At 66.6% G+C, this 21,539-nt stretch overlaps 1 protein-coding gene across 3 annotated transcripts in view; it reads left to right on the top strand.

Moving 5' to 3' along the window:
- Window positions 1–14,792: 14,792 nt before the first annotated feature.
- Window positions 14,793–21,539, top strand: part of KCNQ1 (potassium voltage-gated channel subfamily Q member 1) — a 320,612-nt gene continuing 313,865 nt past the window's right edge. For 2 of the 3 annotated variants that reach the window (XM_043582003.1, XM_043582004.1), the window contains exon 1: window positions 14,793–15,241. In XM_043582003.1, coding sequence (XP_043437938.1) covers window positions 14,862–15,241 — 380 coding nt within the window. In that variant the 5' untranslated portion in view covers window positions 14,793–14,861. The remainder of the gene's footprint in view (window positions 15,242–21,539) is intronic. The other variant, XM_043582001.1, reaches the window with a different exon arrangement.

The raw sequence follows: 21,539 nt of genomic DNA, 5'->3' as shown, positions 1-21,539 counted from the left end.
ATGGAGGCACCAGGGGCACTGGGTATGGGGCGCTGGGTATGGGGGCACTGGGTATGGGGGCATAGGGTTTGGGGGCACCAGGGGCACTGGGTATGGGGTGCCGGGTATGAGGGCACCAGGGGCATGAGGCATGGGGGCACTGGGCATGGGGGCACTGGGCATGGGGGCACCAGGGGCACTGGGTATGGGGCGCTGGGCATGGGGGCGCTGGGTATGGAGGCACCAGGGGCACTGGGTATGGGGCATTGGGCATGGGGGCACCAGGGGAACTGGGTATGGGGCGCTGGGCATGGGAGTCACAAGGAGGTGGGGAGCAACCAGCATCAGGAGAGAGGCCGACCCCGTTTAGATGCAGGGTGGCAGCAGGAGCCCAGGGCGCAGGTGGGTCCGGCCTTCACCTGACTCCTGTCTAGGCCTCCCTTCCCTCTCCGTGGTGGGGCGGGGCGGGGCACACAGAGGAGGGGCCCTGGACGTGCTGTGCATGGGGGTGGGAGGCGGGGGGGGGCCAGAGGGCTGGAGTCGGGTCCTGGAGGCTCTGACATCGGCCAGGCTCTGGAGGGCAGCAGGCGCCCAGCGCTCAGTGTTAGGGGAGAGACTGGGAGCTCAGCGTGGGGGGGGGGGGAGCCTTCACACACGGCGGGGGCGGGGGGGGGGGGGCGGCCCCTTACCTTGCCTCGCTTCTTCCCAGACCCTCCGAATTCGATCTCGCCCCGGCACAGGTCCCGTGCCCACCCGCGTCCGGCAGCCCTGGGGCTTCCCCGGCAGGGACCCCCGGCACCCCACATGAGGACCTCTCTGCAGGGACAGAGCCGACCTCCGAGGGCGTGAGAGGCAAACCCTGTCCCCCTCCCTGCAGGACGCCAGCGGCGGCCTCACTGGGGAGGCCACCCCCCCTCCCCGCCCCCGCCAGTGGCCGGGCTGCGCCACGACGTCCACAAGGCCCCCTCGCAACCCGGCTTCAGCTACTGGAGCCTCCCACGGGCCCCCTTCCCAGTGGGGTGGGGGGTGGGGGTGCATCTTAGCCCCTCCACCCGGCTCCGGGCCCTGCTACTCACCCCCCACCCCGGGGCGCCTCGGGCCGGCCTCTCCCGTCAGCACTTCTGCACAGGCTTTGGTGGGGGGGTGTCCTAGAAACCCCCAAAGTCTCTTGGGCTTCTGGACAAGAAGCCTGTCCCCCGCACCCCCGTTGGCCCCCGGACGGGGATGGACACCCTGGTGTGCCTGGGCAGAGAGGGGATGCGGGTGAGAGGGTCAGGCTGGTGCACACGGCTCAGGTGCAGGGGCCCCGGGAGAGGGGGGCCGGGGAAGATGGCGTGGGGGGAGTGACGGACCACCTCTCCTTGCCAGGAGGCCGGGCGGGGAAGGCCCTGCCCCAAGCTCTTCCCCCCACGTTCCTGGCCCGCCCCCCGGGCAGGTGCCCCTCGCTGCATCCGGACCATGTCCCTGCAGCCAGCAGCTCCACCCCACTCGGCAGGAACTGAAGGCTGGGGGCCCAGGACTGGCCCATGTGACCAGGAGCTGGGTCCCAACGGCCTGCCTGACTGCCGGCACCCCAGTGTCTCCCCTACCCCCAGCCCACATCTCCCTGGTTTTCTCTGCCCCTGCCCAAGGGCCCTGGATTCCAGGACAGGTGAGCCGCCCTGGCCAGTCTCCCCCACCCTCGGGTCCACGGCCACCTGTCCAAGTAGGGGCGTCGGCAGACCCCCTGCCGCTGAGTCAGTTCCCCAGCCTGTCCACGGTGGCCCCACTGGCCCTCTATCCCCGGGAGGCGTCCTTTGGTAAAAGGCAGCTCCCCGGCCAGGCCACCCTTTGTGTCTTAGAGAGGGGCCACCAGCGTACAGAGGAAGGGGCAGCGGTGGCGGTCACGGCCCCACAGGTTTGACAGGGACCTACAGCCTCACACCCTCCCCCACCCCCGCCGTGTGCCCCAGAAACCCAGGCCCAAGTCCTAACTCCCGGCCCCCATGAATGGGGCCCTCTGGGCAAATAAGGTCTTTGCAAACGTGGTCATGTTAAGAGAGGACATTAAGGTGGCCCCTGACTGACCCGGTGACTGGTGTCCTCATAAGAGAAAGGGAGGAGCCCAGCGACCGCAGGCAGAGGCTGGAGCGATGAGGTCACAAGCCCAGGAATACCCAGAGCCCCAGACGCTGGAAGAAGCGAGGCAGGCCCCCCTCTCGACGCTTCAGAGGGCGTGCGGGCCCCTGACACCCCGATTTGGGAGATGCACACCGTGAGCTCCTCTGTTCCGGCCACCGTGGACACGGAGGCCCGCAGAGCCGGGCGAGCCTTGCTGGAGCCAGACCCCAGGCCGGGGCCGCCCTGTGTTTGGGCAGGGCCGGTGTCCTGGGGGCGGGTGGGATGCAAATCCTCCTGACTTCCACCCCCCCAGAGCAGGAACCCGGGCTGGATTTGAATGTGGCCTTTCCAAGCTGGGGATTATGGACTTTTAATAGGAGGCTGGCATCTGGGGACAAGGCCCGGCCATATGCGGGTATTACCGGGGCAGCTGTGACCAAGTCCAACAGACCTGGTGGCTTAGAGCTGCCCCTTAGATCTGCGTGCCCCCTGCTCAGGAGCCTGAGGGCCACACTGAAGTGTGGCAGGGCCGCGCTCCCCTGAGGCTTTAGGGAGGGTCCCCCCCTCCCCTCTGGCTCCTGGGGGCTCCAGGTGTCCCTGGGCTGTGGCCACGTCCCTCCAGCCTCAGCCTCTGTCCTGTGTCTCTGCGTCCAAATGTCCCTCATCTCGCAGGGACACCAGTCACTGGATAGGGGCCCACCTTACCCCCTGTGACCTCACCTTAACTAATTACACCTGCAAAGACACGATTTCCAGATGAGCCACATTCTGGGTTTCCGGGGGACGTTCCTCAACCCCCAAGTGCAGGTGGCGAGGTGCAGAGTGTGTGTGCCTCGCTGGGAGGGTGGGGGCAGGACAGGGACGTCGGGGCTGCCGTCTGGGCACAGACCTCCCTCCCACCAGGGGCCTGGGGTGCCGGCCGCCCGGTAGGGTCCCCTCTGGCCGCATCTGGGCGTGTGCCCTGTAAGCAGGACGCGCACAGCCCAGGGTGTGTGAGCGTTTGGGGGCGTGGGGCCTGGACAACTTGGGTGTGCTCAAACCCCGTGAGCCTCAGACTTGCAGTCCCAGGGAGGGGACCCGGTGGGGACGGCAGCAGGCAGCGTCTGGAGCTCCTCCTCCCTCCCTCCCCGGGCCCTCTGTCCTCCCGATGGGACAGGCGGTCCTGAGCAGGAGTGTGGGATGCCAGCCTTGCCTCGCTGTGACCACACCCACCGCCCCGCACCCCGCACCCCAGCCTGGGGGCCGTGCTGGGCTCCAGGCAAACGGGCCTCCAAGAGGGAAGGCTATGCAAAGAGGCCAGATTTGCATGAGCAGCTGTCCTTGTTTCCAGAGGGGTGTGGGGGTTCGGGGAAGCTGGAGGGGGTTCCTGTATGTACAACCCCTGGTCGGAATCTCACCCCATGCCTTGTTGGGGAAACGGAGGCAAAATCTCCAACCCTGGCAGCAAGGGACCTGGGGGCTCTCGCTTGGGGGGCAAAGGGCCACCCCTTCCCAGAGGCCATCAGGAAAACGGCCCCAGCGTGGACGTAGCCTGGTACCCAGGCCCCAGGGGTCCCAGCCCCTCCCCCAGCTGCGTGACCACGGGCAAGCCCCTCAGACTCTCTGGGCCCAACCCCTCCTCCACGAGTCTCAGGGAGAGACCAGCAAAGAGAAGGCGCCAGACAGACCCCCGCCCAGCTCAGCAGGCCAGCGGTCAGTGCTGTGGCCCCTCTGTCCCCCGCGTGAGGCCAAGCGTGGAGGCGGTGGGTCGGGGGAGGGCAGCGTGGGTGAGCCTCCCCACCCAGACAGGCGCCGCTGGGAGCCCCTGCCTCCTCTCCCGACTGCTTGGGCAGACGCTGCCCCAAACTCCAGGGCCCGGGGCCTCGGGGCCACCCGCCAGCCTGGACCCGCCCCAAGCACTGGCTTTCGGGCACCCCCTTCCCACCCCCCTGCCTCAGACAGAGAGGCTGTCCTCCACCACCCGGGAAGGCAGAATCCTCTCCAGGCTGCAGACCAGGGGACGGGGACCAGAGTGAGGGATGTGGCCGGGGCCCCCACCCGGTCCCACCTGGAGGCTGGCAGCCCTGGGCACCCACCTGCCTGCCTTCTCCCCGGCGCCCTGGCATGCGGCTGCCGGCCAAGGTGCAGAGTGCAGGCCACCCATCGGGGCGCCCGCCCGCCAGCTCTCTGCTCCTCCTCTTCCGCCTGGCACCCGGGCAGCCAATGCCGTGCCCGGCACGGGCACCACCTGATCTCTGCACAGCGGACCCACACGCCTGCCGCGGCCTAAGGCCCACCCCCCGGCCCCGGCACTGAGGGCCAGCCTTTCCCGGCCTGACCTCGGGCACAGCTACAGGGGGCCCCACGTGGGGGTCGCTCCCAGGCCACCTTGCTTGTGGTCACGCCCCCCACCGGCTGTGCCCCCGGAGCGGCCTGGGGCCTGGGGCAAGTCCCGTCTGTGTCACACCAGACGCACCTGGGTCTCTCTGTCCAACAAAGGGGGTGGCTGACCCCAGGGTGCGCAGCCCAGCCGTGTCGTGGGGGACCGGCGGCCGGGGACTGCCCCTCCCCTCCTGGGCTCGCACCCTGCGTATCTGTCAGGCTCCCCATCCGCTCTGGGCCTCTGTTTCTCTGAAAAATGGGAACCTGAAAAGCCCGGCTTCTGAGAGTTTGTGGGTCACACCTGAGAACAGAGCCTGGACGACACTTCTGTAGGCCCCTTCCCCAAAGAGACCCCCAGGACCCCCCTCCCCAAACCGCCTCCCAGGGATGACTCATTCCCTGAGCTGGGGGACGGGTGGGGGACCGCATCCAGGCCCTGCCCTCTGCCCCCACCCCCCCCTCCACCGAGGCCTCTCCAGTCTGACCTGTCAGCCACCAGAGGGCGCCCCAGGACCGCGAGCAGAGTCGGGATGGCCGAGGAGGTCCGGGCAGTGGAAGCCAGCTTTGCCCCTGGACACACAAGGGCTCAGATCACGGCCGGGGCCCATCCCCTAGCCTTGCTGGGGGCCTGCCCAGGGAGGATGGGGCTTTCTGAGGTCCCTCAGGAAATAAGGGGCCCCAGGTAAGTGGAACCCACAAGCCCTCCGGGCCTGCGACCCTGTGGGCCAGATTCTGAAGGGGAGCGGCGGCGTGCACCGGGTCAGACTACAGCCCCGGTAAGATGGGGGGGGGGGTCTGCTGGGCCACTCCCCAACTCCGAATGACCAACCTGGGCTCACGCCCATCCTGCCAGCCTGGGGCCTGGGCCGGCTGGGGGTCCTGCCGGTGTCGGGGGGAATGGACAGTGAGGTGGTCTCCCCAGCCCCTCGAGCTCGTGGGGCACACGGTCTGCCCCTCACGTCCTCTGTCCCTGTCCTGCCCCTCTGTCTCTGCCTCCCGGACACCCTGCCCCAGCCACCCCAGCCCCGTATCGGGCCATGCTCCTTTCCTGCCTACAACCTTCCATGGCTCCTATTGTTGAAATAGAACCTTAACCGGCCCGTGGCCCCTGCCCTGCCCCTGCCCGTCCCCCGCCTCCCTCGTCTCCGCCTCCCCACCCCTGCCCATCCCCCACCTGCCTCTCCAGCCACCCGGACTCTGCTTTGCTCCCTGTCTCCCCCTCCCTTCTGCTGTCCTCTACCCGACCAGCACTGGGTCCTTCCCTGGGTCTCTCTCCCACATTTCCCGGTGTTCTCCGGGGAGCCTGGCCCTCTGAAGTGACCTGTCACGTACTTGTTTGCCTCGGGTCTGCTTCCTGGTCAGACCTGTCAGCCTCTGAGTCTGCCGCCGCCGTCCCCACCCCGGGCTCAGAACCAAAGCCGTCGGGGAACAAAGGAATGAGTGGGGGGCTCAGCGAGCCTGCGGGGCTGTGTCTGGGCGCGAGCCGCCGTGGGGCCAAGACAGGACAGCTGGCAGGTCTTAGTGCCTGGGACAGGCAGGGTGTGGCCAGGCTCGGCTCAGGCTGGGGCGCCTCCGGGCCCTGGGACCCACCAGCGCTGTGTCCCTCTGTGCGGGGAGGGCCGCCCCAGGGCCCTGGGACCCGCCGGCCCTGGGACCCGTCCGAGTGGGCCTCCCTCACCCTCACCACAGTTGGCCCCGGACGGGATTGGGTTCACACGACGCCTGCTTTTGGGGGAGAGACCAGGTCAGGGAGGGGACCAGCCCCCCAGGCCTCAGACCCCGCCCCAGAGCAGGCCGACCCCAAGGACCCACAGAGGCACAGCCACGGCCCCGGAGGGACGCAGGGGTGGAGGGTGTGGCCCTAGAGGGGTGGCCCTCCCCGGGGTGCTGGCTGCCACACCGGCTCTCGTGTGCGGGGAGACTCGGCCTCTGCACCACCTTTGCTCTGTGTCGTAGCACAAAAGCCATGACCCAGAGAGGGCCCCCCGGCCCTGGGTCTCCTCCTTCCCCAGGCCTCCCTTGGGTCTGCATGAGGCCCCGACTCAGGGACCCTCAGACAGGAAGGGTCACTGCCCTGGTGCTCATGAGGGATGCCCCCTCCGGCTGCTCCCAGCAGGAGAGGGCAGGGCAGGCTCTGGGGGCCAGGACCCCTGACCGCAGCCTCTGGGCTGACCCGGGTGCCCACAGTGGAGGCCAAACACCCAGTTTAAGGGCCACCCGTGCGGCGCAGCCCAGACTCCCACCCTGCCGTGAAGCAGAACCGGGTCTCTTCCCCCGGCTTTCTGGAGCGGCACGAAGGAGACACGCCCACCCGTCCCCTCCGAGGCGCTTGGCGGTCAAAGGCGGACCTGCAAATACAGGAGTGCCTCCCGCAGCAGGCGGCCGTGCAGAGGTGTGGAGGGCTGGGCCCAGGGAAAGGGTGCTGTGTCCCACACGTGCGCACACCCCTGTGAGGGGGCAGGGCTGCCGGGTAACGCTCCCTAACAACCGGGTCCCCGTGCGAAACACGGACGTGACTCCACTGCCCGTGGGCTGTGGTGTGTGTGTGGGGGGGTGGGGACAGTGTCCTGAGCAGAGCCCTGTGTCCTTGGAATCTCTGGAGCTCCCTCCCCCGCGCCCCGCGCCCCAGGGCCCCAGGGAGGTGAGCGTCCAGGGACCAGAGGGTGTGCTGTGCACCCGCCAGGTGTCTTCGGCCACACAGGTCTTGTCCTACAGGGGCAGCTGGAGCTGCGGAATGCGGCATCGGGCCCGAGGACCACAGCCCCGCCAGGCCTCAGCTGCCCCCATCCTTCCTCGTGGCCTCCAAGAAACCAGTCCCCCTCACCGGACTCTGCGAGGGTTGTCACACACGGGCCTCTGTGGACTCCCCGCCTCTTGGCCCCGTGGTGCTCCCACCCACACACCACCCCGCACCCCTTCTGTCACCAAACACGTCAGCACTGTGCCGGGTGTGAGGCGAGACACAGACAATGAACAATGAGACATGTCGGAACTAAAGAAAAGGGAGAGGGGCTCTTGGGTGTCCAGCTCTCGATTTCGGCTCGGGTCGCGATCCCAGGGTTTTGTTGAGCATGGAGTCTGCTTCGGACTCTGTCTCCCTCTGCCCCTCTCCCTGCTGGCTCGCTCTGTCTCTCTCAAACATTAAAATAAGATAAGATAAAATAAAATAAGATAAAAGTAAAAGAAACACCGAAAATAGTTGTGGAAAAAGTGATTATAGGATTTATTTGAGCAGGTCTGTCTATGAAGGATGACCCATTGAGAAGGTAACATTTTGCAAACGACTGAAGGAAGGGTGGTCCATCTGCCTGTCATTCATTCGCTTACCCTCCCCCATCCATCCACCAGTCCATCTGTCCATCCATCTGTCCCACCACCCATCTGTCTGTTCATGCATCCATCTAACTGACCCATCAACCCACCTGTCATGACTCCTCCATCCATCCATCCATTTATCCCTCTATCTACTCATCCCTCTATCTGTCCATCCAACCATCCATCCACTCATTCATCTATCCATCCATTTCTCTGTCCACCCATCCACCCGTCCATTTGTCCATCCATCCATCATCCACCAGTCCATCTGTCCATCCATCTGTCCCACCACCCATCTATCTGTTTATCCATCCATCTAACTGATCCATCTACTCACCTGTCATGACTCATCCATCCATCCATCCATCCATCCATCCATCCACTCATTCGTCTATCCATCCATTTCTCTGTCCATCCATCCATCAATCCATCTATTTATCCCTCTATCTGCTCATCCCTCTATCTGTCCATTCATCCATCCATCCATCCATCCATCGATCATCCACTCATTCATCTATCCGTCCATTTCTCTGTCCATCTATCCCTCCATCCCTCCATCCCTCCATCCATCCATCCATCCATCCATCCATTTATCCCTCTACCTACTCATCCCTCTATCTGTCCATCCATCCATCCATCCATCCATCCATCCATCCACCTGCCCGCTTTTCCACTAACCCTTCAGTCCATCTACCCTCCCATCACCAGGCATCAGTCCATCCGTCTGTCCTTTCCTCAGTCCACCCACCCCCCCATCCATGCACCCATTTGTCTCTCCGGCCACCCACTCAGCATTCACTGCCTTCTCTTGGACACCTGGACTCACAGGAATGAATGAGTCAGTCCCAGCCCTCAGGGTGCCCACATGGCTGGTGAGAACGGCTCTTTCACAGGCGCTGGGCAGCTGTGGGGGGAGCAGGGGAGGGGCCGGGCAAGGCACCGTGTATAGTGTGTCAGGTTCTCATGCGGTTTCTCCCTTGGTCTGTGTATCTCACAGACAAAATCACCATCCCCCCCCCACCCCGGGGCAAGGCCTGGCCTTCCGCTCATCTGGTCTCCCCCACACTGTAGCCAAGCAAGGCTGGGAACTCAGTAGGCGCCCAATAAATACTGGCTGGGCGACTGAGTCATCCCTGCTTCTCTCTCCTCCATTCATCCCATTTTGCTGTTGGCTCCGCCACCTGGCCTCCCTGCCGGTCTGTGGCCCGAACCTGCTCACCTGCCCCGCTCCTGGCTGAGGCCCAGTCTGGTTCTGGCTCCGAGACAGGCCCCAGGGGCAGCTTCAGAGGGCCCGCCTGTTGGCTGGAGTGCCAAGCCAGCAGCACTAGCCAAGTGGACAAGGACCCTGGCCAGGAAACCGCCTGCCATGGCCTCAGAGGACTGGGGGCAGACCACCTAGTCCTGGCTTCCTGCCCTCCATTCTCCAAATGGCCAGGGACACCCACCTGAGTCTCCAGCAAGGAGGGGCCTGATAGCTCACCAGATGCCCCAGGAGCAGGCCCTGCATGAACCTCGAGGGGGCACAGCAGCCTGCTGACGGGGCAGGGTCAGCTGAGGCCGTGTGCAGTGGGCGTGGGCGGGGGGGGGTTGCCCCCAGGGCCCGACCTGGCTCGGAGAGCCCCTGACTGTCCCCTGTCAGGTCACACCAGAAAGCAAAGGATGAGGGCGAGAGCCCGAGGAGCACGTTTTCGGGGTGATGTCACCAAAGAGCACCAGACCGCACATCCTCGCAACGGTTGGATGGATGGTTTAGCATAAAATCAAATCTCGATTTTGCAAGTAGTTGGTGCAAATTCCCAGCAAAGGTATTATTACACGGCCCTGCCAGCTGGACGCTGGCCCCAAATCCCAAAGCTGACTTTTCTGCCCAGGGCGAGTGCTGTCCGGGGCCCCTGCGAGGGAGACCATGCCAGGCTCCAGCCGCCTTGGACCCTCATCACCGGGACTTTGGATTCTCGGGGCTGGTCCCGAGGACATCCTCTCCGAAGGGGAAGGACGCTCGAAGGCTGGGGGGGGAGGGAGGCGGGGGGGACCCCAGGGTTCTTGCGGTACAGTCACAACATGCTTCTGAAGCTGAACCCCCAGCACGAAACCAGTGCCGGGGCCCCAAACTCATGCAAAACGTTTGCCCCATCAGGAGAACTGTGGCTGAGCCCCAGCGAGCAGGCAGAACGGCCGTCTGTGGCCACCCTGGGCCCCGGCCCCAGAACAGGGAGCGGGAGAGGAGCTCGGGAAGGCGGCGATGCCTGGTGACCTGACCTCGGACCACAGAAAACACTCGGGGAGCTCCCCGCTCGCCCACGGGATGCCGGGCAGGACTCCGCGTCCTGGCTGGGAGGGGTGAGTGTGGGCGTCTGATTCTGCCGGCAGGGCTCAGCCGCAGGCAGGCGACCGCGTGGGCGGCCGGCTGGGGTCCAGGTATGGGCCTGCGGGGGGCTCCCTGCCCCCAGCTCTGACCGTGCCGGTCTCCCTTCTGAGCCCTTCTTTCCTCCGACCCCACCAGGTCTGGTTGTTGCTTCCAGGCTGCCCTTCCAGGAGGGCGGACGGGGTATCTCCGGTCCCTTCGTGGTCCAGCACAGCCCGGGCACATGTGTGTGCCAGACACGCACGCAGACAGGCAGAACACATAGGCGTGCCCACGCGCCCCACAATGTGCTTGCACACTCGCGTGCACATACATGCACGTACACACGTGCATGCACACGGCTCCAGCCTCGCGCCTCGGAAGGGAGAGGGGCAGAGAGCACAGGCGGCAAGTGGAGGAGTAGGGCGGGGGGCCGTCCGTCCGTCTCCTGCCTCCGAGGTGCCCGTGCGCTGACGGTGCGTCCAGCTCAGTCTGTCCGGCTCGGCTCTGGGACCCGCCAAGGCAAGGCCTCTCGCTCGCCAAGCCGGGCACACAGTGGGAACCGGTCACGTCTGTGGAGTGACGTTCACACGGCCCAAGAGGGACACAGACGTGGGCAACTCAGGAAGGACTCCCCTCTGGCCTCTGTCCGAGTGCGGTGGCCAAAACTTGGGGGTCCTCAGTGTCCCCTGTCAGGAAGGGCGGGGAACCCACTGAAATGCCGATTCCTGGGCCCTCCCTAGACCCACTGCGTCTGCGTCTACACTGGGAGTCCCAGGCGACTCGGTGTCCAGGGGCCAGAGACCCCTGCCTCGGGGGTGCTGTGCCCACCGGCCCGCGCGGACGGGAGTCCGTGCAGGGCAAGCGTCTAGGGCTCAGGTGCGACCAGAGCCGCCAGTGGCCAGGATGGAGAAGAGCCTAAGTGTGCGGCTGGGCGGGGCAAAGCCACATTCCCCGGCACCGCTGCCACGCCCCCAGGGACACGCGCCAGCCAGCACAGGACCCTCTTTGGAGAGACTGGTTAGCTTGAGGAAGACAGAGCCGTGGCAGCGCCCCACCCCCCCGGTCCCCCCACTCCACCCCGCATCCGTTCGCTCTGCACTAACTGCCCACTGTATGCAGATACCTCTCCAATCAGCTGAAGGGCCTGGAAAAGGTCTTTGTAAATGTGTCCCCCCTAGACCCTCTCTGGGGGTCCCCCTCAGCAACCCGCCCTCCGCCTCCCCGGCCGCTCTGTCTCCTGCGTCTGCACTGCCCGCTCACGTCAGTCCCCGGGAGGGCAGAGCCTCCTGCACACAGCTCGTGGCCCCTGCGTGAACGCTGTGCCCTGTGCTCAGTGAGGCTGGAGTGAAAGTCAAGCTGAAGGCCACCAGCTGGGAAGCCTCTGGTGGTGTGTCCCCTAGGCCACAGACCCCGTGGCAGCCACGCACCCCACCCTTCACCAGCCTCAGTTTGCCCAAGTGTCTTCGATGAGCCTAGGCTCCTCCCACTGCAGCTGGCCCGTGGCCCCCCGGAAGGAAGATCCTCCGTTCTCAGTCCTGGGTCCTGGGTCCTGGGTCCTGGGTCTTTGGTCCTGGGTCCTAGGTCCTCGGTCCCGGGTTCTCCCCCAGAGTGGGGGCTCGCAGGGAGCTCTCTGCAACCTCGTGGCCAGCCTCCCGTGCCCCCCAGTGTCCCTGTGCCACCGCCCAGGACCCCCAGAGCAGGCTCCTGCACGGCTCAGGGCACGCCCACCAGCCCCTTGCCCCCCGGCCCGCAGCCCCAGGCCAGCACGTGGCCCTCCGGGAAGCCTCCCCGGGTGCCTGGGTGGCCACATGTTACAACTTAAAAAGTATGGAAACGTCCACAAAACGTAAACTTGGTAGTGTCATGACCTTGCCCGGCGGCCAGCCCAACAATGGCCAATTCAGAGGCGGTTTGGCCTAATCTGTACTCTGACCCCCACCCCTCCCTGGCGACTGCTTCAAAGTGACTCCCGACCCGGCACAATCGTTATCGGGAAGTAGAGCAGGGCACACCTCCAGCACCTGGGCCTCTCGCCCCTGAAGTCTGGTTCAGAAGAGGGCGGGCGGGATACACACGGTTCCAGAACAGCGGGCCCGCTACCAGCACAGGCTCAACGAGGATTTTTTTTTTTTTTTTTTTTTTTTTTTTTTTTTTTTTTTAGCCTCGCTCTGAATCAATGGTTTAAGCCATGAGGTCGTTTGCTCCACGAGTCTTTTTCATGCTCAAGTTGTCCTGCTGCCGACGGGCCCCTCCTGAACCTTTTCGGCGGGATGGGCTCGAAAGTAATTTCGTTTTCAGATAAACGGGCACAGCAGATGATGCCAGGATTCCCGATTCCAATTTAAGGATTGATCCGTATTTCCTTGATGGCTATGCTTCTATTTCTTATACCCAAAGTCCCGGAATTTAACATCCTATGCCTAATCCCAAAGTGACAATACTCCTATGGGGAACAACGTAGTCTCTGGGTGCCCTGGGCCTTCGCGAGCCGGTGAAAACACCGATCGTGGGCGTCACTGTGGGGCGGTGCCATATCGCATTCGACTGACTGAGGGATGTTGTTTCCGGCGTTCGGCTGATACAGCCAGCACACCGCTGCGCGGCCCGTGTGTGCACCGTTTTCCATCCCCGCCCCCACCCCCGCCCCGGGTCTCTGGGTCAGTTCCCGATGTGCGGGAGCCCTGCCTCCTCGCCCGCGGCATGGGGGCCCCGTCAGACGTCTGGATTTTCGCCAATCAGATAGGTGAACGGGGCATCAGAACGTACTCTTCGCTTGTAGTTTTCCCGCCACGAGTGACGTCGGTCATTTTCTCTACGTGCAGAGACCACGAGCCCCTTTTCCTGTGAACCCTTCCCGTCTTGGGCCCACTCCCCCGGAGGCCGTCTGTCATTCTCTGTCCCACATCACATGTCCTTTACGAGCGGGTGCTGTATCCACCCTCCGCCTGCGATCGAGTCGTAAATTCTCCCTCCAGCCGCTCGGTTGTCTTTCTGACCTTGCTAATTTCAGGCATCGTCTCGGCTTCAAGCACAATTAGACATGTTTTCCCTGCTTACAGGTGTTTGCAGAATGAGAGTTTCTACAGGATCCGCGTGGCTTCACTTCAGCGTTTATATTTAAGCCTCCGACCCACTCAAACACTACTCCCGTCTGCTGTGTGTGAGACGGATCCGAACTCACTTTTTTCCTTCCTTCTCTACGGCCCTCCCTCCTCAGTTCTTCCACCGTTAAAAGACCATCTTCCTCCTTCGGCTTGGGATGTGGATGTGCGGACGCAGCTCGCTCATTCACGCGTTCATTCAGAAAGGATCGACTGAGTGCCTGCTGTGTGCCCTGGCCTGTCCCCTGGGGCCCTGTGGTGGCTCTCTCTCCGCCTCCCTCTGGCCGTCTGCCGAAGCGTTGTACTTCCAGAGAGGCTCCCTAGTGCCAGCCTGGAGTCTCCAAAGTGCCCGGCGCAGGCTGGGACCCACTTCATTCATTTTTCTGCAAATACAAACTGCTGGCTGTGTGCGGGCAGCACCCAGGGGTGGGGAGTCAGGGGCGAAGGGCCAGAACCGCACTGTATCCACCAACACAGGTGGCTTTCTGGTGGGGGCGGGGGTGGGGGGTACATGAAATAAATCAGCCCGGGGTGCTCAGTGAAGACCTGGGAGGTGTCTTGTAAGTGACCTGTCCCTGACATGGCTAGCAGGCAGTTATCCGTCTGCCCTGGACAAGGTCCCAAGAGAGGCTATTTTTTTCTGTTCCTCCCCCAATGCTCCACTTCTGCACCCCAGGGTGCAGGGAACCGGACGCCAGGGGCAGTGCGGAGGACCTTGCAAACCTGACACCCACCCGCACCCAGGGAAATCCACAGGTCCAGCCGCAGCCTGGGGCAGAGGGCCAGAAGGACAAGACGCCCATCCTGCACGGCCCTTGAAAACACCTTGCCATGACCTGCCCGGCGGCCAACCCCACCGACGACCCCTGACAGACACTTCCGGCAGCCTCCACCCGGCTCCCGCTGGGCGGTCCTGACCGGCTTGCCTCGCGGGTCCGATGGCCCTGGTGGGCACGGAGCCCACCCATATTTCTCCACTCACAGAGCCAAAGGGGGGGCAAAGGGGGGGGCGCGCAAAGTGTTGGAGGAAGAGCTAACAGGCCGCCCTCCGGGCACCGAGAGGGTCAGTCCGGGCGTGCCCTAGGGCGCCCCTCTTTACCTCTGTATCCCCACCCTCTGTCCGGTAACGCGGGTGCCCGAGCCCCACCCGACTGGCCTGCCCGGCCGCCCGGCTCGATCGAGGTCGCTGCACCTGCCGCCCAGCGCCTGCCTTCCCGGGGCTCAGCTGGGAGCGCCTTCCCCGCGGCAGGTGGGCGTGGGGGGCGGGGCGCGCGCGTGGGCGCGACGGGGGGCAGAGCAGAGGCGCGCGGGAGGGGGCGGGCGGAGCCGGTGAATGACACAGGGCGGGAGGAACAGGTGGGCGCGCGGCGCGGGAGGGACCGAGCGGGCGAGCGGTTGCAGGCGCGGGGCCGGGGCAACCCCGGAGCGCCGACGGTCCGGGCGGGGCGTCTGGCCGGGGGGCGGGGCGCGCCTTCCCCGGGGACCGGCCCTCGGCCGCCACCCCCTCCGGCCCCGCCCCCCGCGGCCGGGCGGGGCGGGCAGCGGTCCCCCGCGGCGGGGCTGGCGGCAGCGGCCGCCCGCACTGCGCCCAGGCGCCCGCCCTCGCTGCAGCTCCGGGTGCCGCCGCCCGCCCGGCCCCCCGCGGGCGCTGCCTGGCCATGGCCGCGGCCTCCTCCCCGCCCAGGCCCGACAAGAAGCGCTGGGGCTGCGGCCGCCTGCCGGGCTCCCGGCGGGGCAGCACGGGCCTGGCCAAGAAGTGTCCCTTCTCGTTAGAGCTGGCGGAGGGCGGCCCGGGGGGCGGCGCGCTCTACGCACCCATCGCGCCGCCAGGCGCCCCGGGGCCCGCGCCCCTCGCGTCCCCGGCCGCGCCCCCGACCGCCGCCGACCTTGCCCCGCGGCCGCCCGTGAGCCTCGACCCGCGCGTCTCCATCTACAGCGCGCGCCGCCCGCTCCTCGCGCGCACCCACATCCAGGGCCGCGTCTACAACTTCCTCGAGCGCCCCACCGGCTGGAAGTGCTTCGTGTACCACTTCGCAGTGTGAGTAGCGCCGCGGGCCTCGGCCGGCGGGCACCGGGGCTCCCCGTGGGCTGCCGAGGGGCGTGCGGGCCCCCCTGTCTCCTGCCACCTGCCGCCGCAGGGACGGTGCCAGCTGCGTGCGACCCAGAGCGGCCGGGAGGGCAGGGAGGGCTTCATGGGGAAAACGGCGACTCTGAGGAGGCCGTCCCTTGGACTTCAGGGACGTGTGGGTCTGACCCTGTGGGGTGGGAAGCTTCCTGCTGGCTCTGCCCAGGCGTGTGGGGGGAGGTGGCCCGAGCCCAGCAGTTGGCTCCGTGCCTCCCTGGAAGGACGGTCCAGGTGTTAATCCTTCTGGGAAAGACCGCGGGCCGGGGCGCTTGCCCTTGGGTGCCGAGGAGAGAATTCCTCCGGGTCGCTGGGACCCAAGATGCCGGAGCCCCCAGGAGGGGAGGGGCCCAACTCCTGCTGGTCCAGCAGCTGTCTCAGACCCTCCCAGTTCAAGGCAGTCCACGTGTGGTGGTGGTGGTGGTGGTGGTGGGAGGGGGGGGTCTCCCGGCCAGGGGTGCAGGGCTGCCTCCCAGGGTGACAGGCAGCGGGGTGTCCCTGAGGGGTCCCCCTGGCCGCGGGGAGGGCCCAAACCGCCTTCAGAGATGCGAGCTGGTGAAGCAGCCTGGAGGAGGAGGGGAGGGGAGGGGAGGGGAGGGGAGGGGAGGGGCGGGGCGGGAATGTTCCCCGGGGTTCCAGCCCTCAATCAGAGGAGGCCGGGCACCGGGGAACGCAGGGCCCTACGGGCGGCACCTGGTCCTGCTGTGAGCCAGGTGCTTCTGATTCGCGCGGTGGCGTGCCTGTGTGGGGCAGGGCCCTCCTTTCTCGGGGGTGGGGGTACAAGGAAGTTCCCTCCTCGGGGCCACCCTCCTCGCTGCCTGCCTGGAGCCCTCCCCTGCTGTTGCCTGGTCTTACTTCCTGGCTGTTCAGCCGGCCAGCCTCGGGCCGTGAGCCTTCACGGGGGTGGGGGGGGGGGCTCTGCCGGGGGGCACGTGGGTTAGCCTCCCTCTAGTGACAGGTGCTCGTCTCAGCAGCCTTGGCTGGCCTGTGGCCGGGAGAGACCTGGTTGGGGGGGGGGCGGGCGTCGGGGCCCTTCATTCTCCCGCCGAGAGACCCTCGGGCCCCAGGGGTGCAGCGGGAACTGGGCTCCGGCTGGCTTGGAGCATCCTGTGGGGAAGGTGAGGCGGGGTGGGGGTGGGGCGGCCTCAGCTTCGCACTCCGGCTCCTCTGTGAGTGCAGGTGGTAACTGGGCTGCTGCCGACCCCACCGAGGGTCTTGTCGGCTGACAAGTCTCCGGGACGGTGTCCCCAGAGGCATGGGAGCCTCTTCCCCACCCCGCCCCCACCTGCCAAAGAGTCAGAGGGTGCCCGAACCGTGTCGGTGGCCCGTCTGTGGGAGAGAGTGGGTGGCCCTGCCCGTGGTTGCAGCAGTGGCTTGTTTGGGGCTTAGGGAACGCTTGTGTGCCTCCACCCCGAGGGACCCCACGAGTCAGACACCGGCTGTAGGTGCCACGGTTCCCACGGGCTGCCTGTCTCCTGGCCCTGACCTGAGGCGCCCAGGGGTGGGATGGACCCCACAGCCAGGCTCCTGAGAAAACCCTGCCCCGCAGCCTCTCCGTCCCGGAGCCCCACGTGCCAGCTCCCAGCAAAGGCGGGGAGGCACGCCCGGGGGTCTTCCCGGTGGCGTGGCAGTGCCTCCGTGCCCCTGGAGTGCTGCCAGGACTAGGGGCCTCCGGAAGACCCCCGATGCGCATCCTGGGGATGCAGGCCTGGGGGCGCGCGTCCCCCGGGCTCTCTGGCCATGCCGTGTGGAGGAAGAGGGCTCGCCGCGCCCCAGAGGAAGTCTCTGCTTACACTTGTGTTTTCTTCCTGATTCTGATTGTTTAGCCCTCGGAAGTGTGCTCAGCACAGCGCCTTTGCCCGGCCTCTCCGGGAGCTGGCGGGCAGGGGTGGCTGCTGGGGACGGTGGCTGAGTGGCTTCCCCACGGGGCGGGCCAGGAAGGGATGCTCCTGGAGTGGCTGTGTGACCTTGGGTCAGTCATTTCCTGCTCTGGGCCCTGCCCTGGAGGAGGTATGCCGTGGCCCTGGGGGGGGGGGGTGGACCCCCACTGTGGCTCCCCACCCCCCCGTGGGCCAGGTGACCCTGGCCTGGAGGTGACCCTGGCCGGGCAGGGCGTGTGGCTTGTCTGGGGCCTGGGAAGCTTGCCTCCGTCACCCCCGGTGTCTCCAGGAGGTCAGCAGGCCCTGGTCACTCTCCGAATTGTCCAGTGACTTGAGGGGACCTGGCCTTCGAGCTGGGATTGCAGCAGGGGCCTGGGGCTGGGTGGCCTGAGCCCAAACAGAGCCCCGTGAGAGGGGGCCACGGCGTCCGCTCCGGCCCCGGTGCGGCTGGAAGAAGTGGCCGAGATGGCGGCAGAGAAAGCCCTGGCCTTGCTGGGCTAGCTCGTGCAGGGGCAGGACAACGCCACGGCGGCCGGGCTCGGTTTCCTGGCCTCGAGGGCCGGGGCCCCGGGCGGGCGGCTGTGGGAGCCACTGTCCCGGCGGTTCCCGCGAGCCTGGGCACACTCTTCCGGGGGCAGCTGGGGAAATTAGCCAGGATATCCTGTCCCCCCGCCCCTCCCTTTTCGGGGAACCCCTGCTCCGGCCAGCCCCGAGGAGAGCGGCCTTTCCTGTGTGCCCCCGGCCTTCCCTGGGCCGCTGGGGTCAGGGAGCAGGACTCTGTCCGCTTGGGCTTCCTGCCCTCTGGCCCCCCGGCCTTCCGAGGCCCTTTGTACCCCCACCGCGTGGCGGCTCCCAGTCTGCCGAAGGCGCGGGGGGTCCCGGTCTCCCCGCTGATGGGCCACAGTGGAGCCGGCTGGGCAGGGGAGAGGTTCCCCTAGCCACCCTAACCTGGGTGCTGGGCTGGGCCCCCACCTCCCTCTGTAGACCCCCAGGGGTCCGTGTCCTTCCCCTGAGTGGTGAGCCTCCAGGAACCCTGCCTCCCCTCTTCCCCCCTCTTCCCTCCTCCTTCGTCCTCTCCCCTCCAACTCTCGGGGGAGCTGCAGCGTGATGTGTGCTGACTCTTGTCCCTTCCCGCCCCCTACCCTCCCACCACGGTGGCTGCCTGATCCTGGGCCAGCCCGCTCCCGGGTGCCGGCCAGGTGCGCAGCGCCCCCCACAGGCAGCATCGACTCCGGCTGCCCTGACGTTGAGAGCAGGTGCGGCTGAGAGGTTTGAGGGAGGGCCTCAGGGCGCGTGGAGGGGGTCCTGGCTCTCAGACTCCGCGGGGCGCTCCTGTCGCCGTCCCCCTGCCACCCTGCCTTTCCTGGGCTCCCAAGGAGGCTTTGGCAACACCTCACGGCGAGTGTGTGTTAATCATTGACGTGCTGGAAGTCGGCCCGGCGGTTTCTTGGGCTGCGTGGGGGGCGGGGTACCGAGGACGGCTGTCAGGCCTCTTCCCACCGCCCCTTTGAGCCTCCCCGACGCGTTCCTCTGCCCCAGTGCTTGGTGAAGCTGGGAATTCCTGTTAGTGCCTTTCCCCGTGTCCCCTTCTCTGGGGCCTGGTCCTCTGGTCGTGGCCCGGCTGAGTTGGGGATCCCAGGCCACGAGCCCGAGCTGGGGGGCAGGTGGGGAGGCCTGCCTCGAGGCCACGAGGAAGGTGGGAGAGGAAGACGGATGGTCCAGGGGTGGATGAATTTGGAGCCCGGGCCAGAAGGGCCTCTGAGCACATGCCAAGGTCCTGGGGTCCAGAGGCCACGGGGTGCGGGATGCGGGGAGCGCGGCCAGGGGGCAGGGATGGGGCCTCACGTCTGAGCACGTCTGTGGCTGGACAGCCTTGCCAGGTTCCTTCTCTCTCTGTGCATCCCCTCCTCTGTGGCGGCCTCGATGGGCCGCTGGCACCACCGGGAGCATTGCTGCGACGAGAGAGAATGTTCTCCTGGGCCTGGCCCCGAGTCGGTGGCTCCCTGTGGGCTCTGCCTGTCCCTCTGCGGGTGCCGGGGTGCTCTAGGAGGGACCCCTTGGCACTCGCTGCCCCCACACACCGGACCTTAACATGCAACAGGGTGTCACAGGGGCTGGGCGAGGGCTGGGGGGCTGTCCTGGGGAGGACGGACGTGAGGCGTCTCGGGGCTGCTGGGTGCCCGTGGGATAACCTGCCTGTGACTGGGGCGGTTGGGGGGGGGGACACCGGGGTCCCGGGGCCTGGCTGCGTGTGGTAGGAGTGTTGGCATGGGCACACGGGTGCTCTCGTTTGGGTTGAAAGGTTACATCACCGCCCTGAACCCCGAGACCGGCAAATGCGGCTGTATTTAGAGAGAGGGCCTCTAAAGAGGTGGTTAAGGTGACATGGGGTCACCGGGGTGGGTCCTGATCCCGCGTGACCGGGGTCCTTGCAAGAAGAGGGGATCGGGACACAGACACGCACGGAGGGACGACCCCGTGAGGACACAGGGAGAGGACGGCCATCCACGCACCAGGAGAGAGGCCTCGGGAGGCCTGGCCCCGCCCACGCCTGGACCTCGGGCTCGGGCCTCCAGGACCAGGGGACGGGACAGTGACTGTCTGTGGTTTAAGCTGCCCCGTCCGTGGTGCTCTGTCGCGGCCACCGCAGGAAACTCCCGTGCCTCCCTGCCCGGCAGGGCTGCGCTGCCCGTGGTCAGGGTGACTGGGGCCCAGGAGCCGGCAGGTCCCTGCTGTGTGCCGTCCAGGAAACGGGGAGCAGCTGCAGAGCAAGGAACTGGTCACGTGGAGCTAGCAGCTGAGGGCCTGGAGGGTCGCGTCCACCAGGGATCCGGGGTCCAGCCGGGCACCTGGCGTGCTGCTTCTCGGGGACTCGAGTGCCCGGAATCTCCCTCCTGCTGCAAGAGCCGGTTCCCAGGTTCACTGCTCTGGTGCTGGGCCTCTTTGCTGGCACGCACGGGGGGGGGCGGCCAGGCCCTCGTGCCCCGGGGAAGCCGCCGAAGGCAGGTGTGGTCCGGCAGGCGTGGGGCCCGAGGGTCCTGGTTCACCAGCTCCCTGGTGACAGGCCGTGCTGCCCTGGGAGCACGTTCTGGATAGCGAGGCGCGGACGCGCGGGTCCTGTGCCGGGGTGGCCGCTCGGGGAAGCTCCCTGGCCCTTCTCAGACCCACGTTCGGAACCAGCCTTTGGCTGGCGTGGCGTGGCGTGTGGCTCGAGAGCCTGTGCTCTGGCAGGGGTGATGTGGCCGGGACGAGCTCACGTCTGGCTGCTGGGAAGCGGGAGACGGTATCCGAGGACAGCTGTCTGCGAGGACCCGGGGGGGCATCATGTGGGCCCTGAGGTGACGCCACACAGAAGCTTCTGGAAGCTCCTGTGTCCCCGGCCGCTGCGGCTGGAGGAGAAGTGAGAATTTCCGCACCCCTTGAGCTCAGACCCCACAGATCTGGAGGGTCAGCTGGGTCTGGGCTCCCTCTCTGCAGGGAAACCTCTGAGTGTGGAGGAGGCCCCGGGTCCCCAGGGCACCTCGGGCGACCGTCCACACCTCCTCCACCAGCGAGGGCCACCACTTTCTGTCCCGAGGCCTCCCCAGGGGCTGTGAGCAAGCCCAGATGCCATGAGGGCAGGGTGGTCCTGGCTGGCAGCAGGTGTGGGGGCTCGGTGACCACCAGGGACACTACATGACCCGAGCCCCAGGAGCCATCTTTACGCGAGACCTTCCAACCTGTGAGAGGACCCGCCCTCTGCGCTGGTTGTCCTTTGCCGTGGAGCCCGGGAGACGCGGGCCCTTCTCTGAGCCCGTGTGGGCACCCGCTGTGGTGACCGTGCTGGGGCACAGGGGCCTGGCTCCCCTCCCTGTCCCCTGCCCCCATAGGAGTGGAGGCGATGAGTGGTGCTGGGTACAAACCCTGGGGCTCAGAGAGGGCAGGTGATGTGCCCAAGGCCACACAGCCAGGTGTGCCCAGGGCTGTTTGGCTGGAAAGCCCGCAGCGCCTCCTGCGATCTGGGCCGGAGCCCGGGCAGCCCTGCGGAGGCCCCGTGGGGCAGTGGGGAGTGTGGTGTTGACCCGTTCGTTCGTCAGGGACGGAGAGGGGCGGTGGCCCCGGGCAGGTGGGAGCCAGGCCCAGCCTGGAGGTGCCGCTGGCCGGTGAGCTGACCGTCAGCGCGTCCTAGGTCTGCCCACCCTGGGTCGGGGGTGGTGACCGGCCTTCAGAGGCCTCTGCCTTAGAGCTCTGCCTCCAAGAACCGCAGGCCGCTCCTCCCCGCGGAGCCGACTGCCTTTCTGCCACCTCTAAGGCCGAGCTGGGACCCCGGTGGCTCAGCAGCTCTCGGGTGTTAG

The sequence above is a fragment of the Prionailurus bengalensis genome, chromosome D1 (assembly GCF_016509475.1).
Source record: "Prionailurus bengalensis isolate Pbe53 chromosome D1, Fcat_Pben_1.1_paternal_pri, whole genome shotgun sequence".
NCBI classification, from domain to species: Eukaryota; Metazoa; Chordata; class Mammalia; order Carnivora; family Felidae; genus Prionailurus; species Prionailurus bengalensis.
Note: the sequence above shows the minus strand (reverse complement) of the source record. Positions and strands in the feature narration are given on the sequence as shown.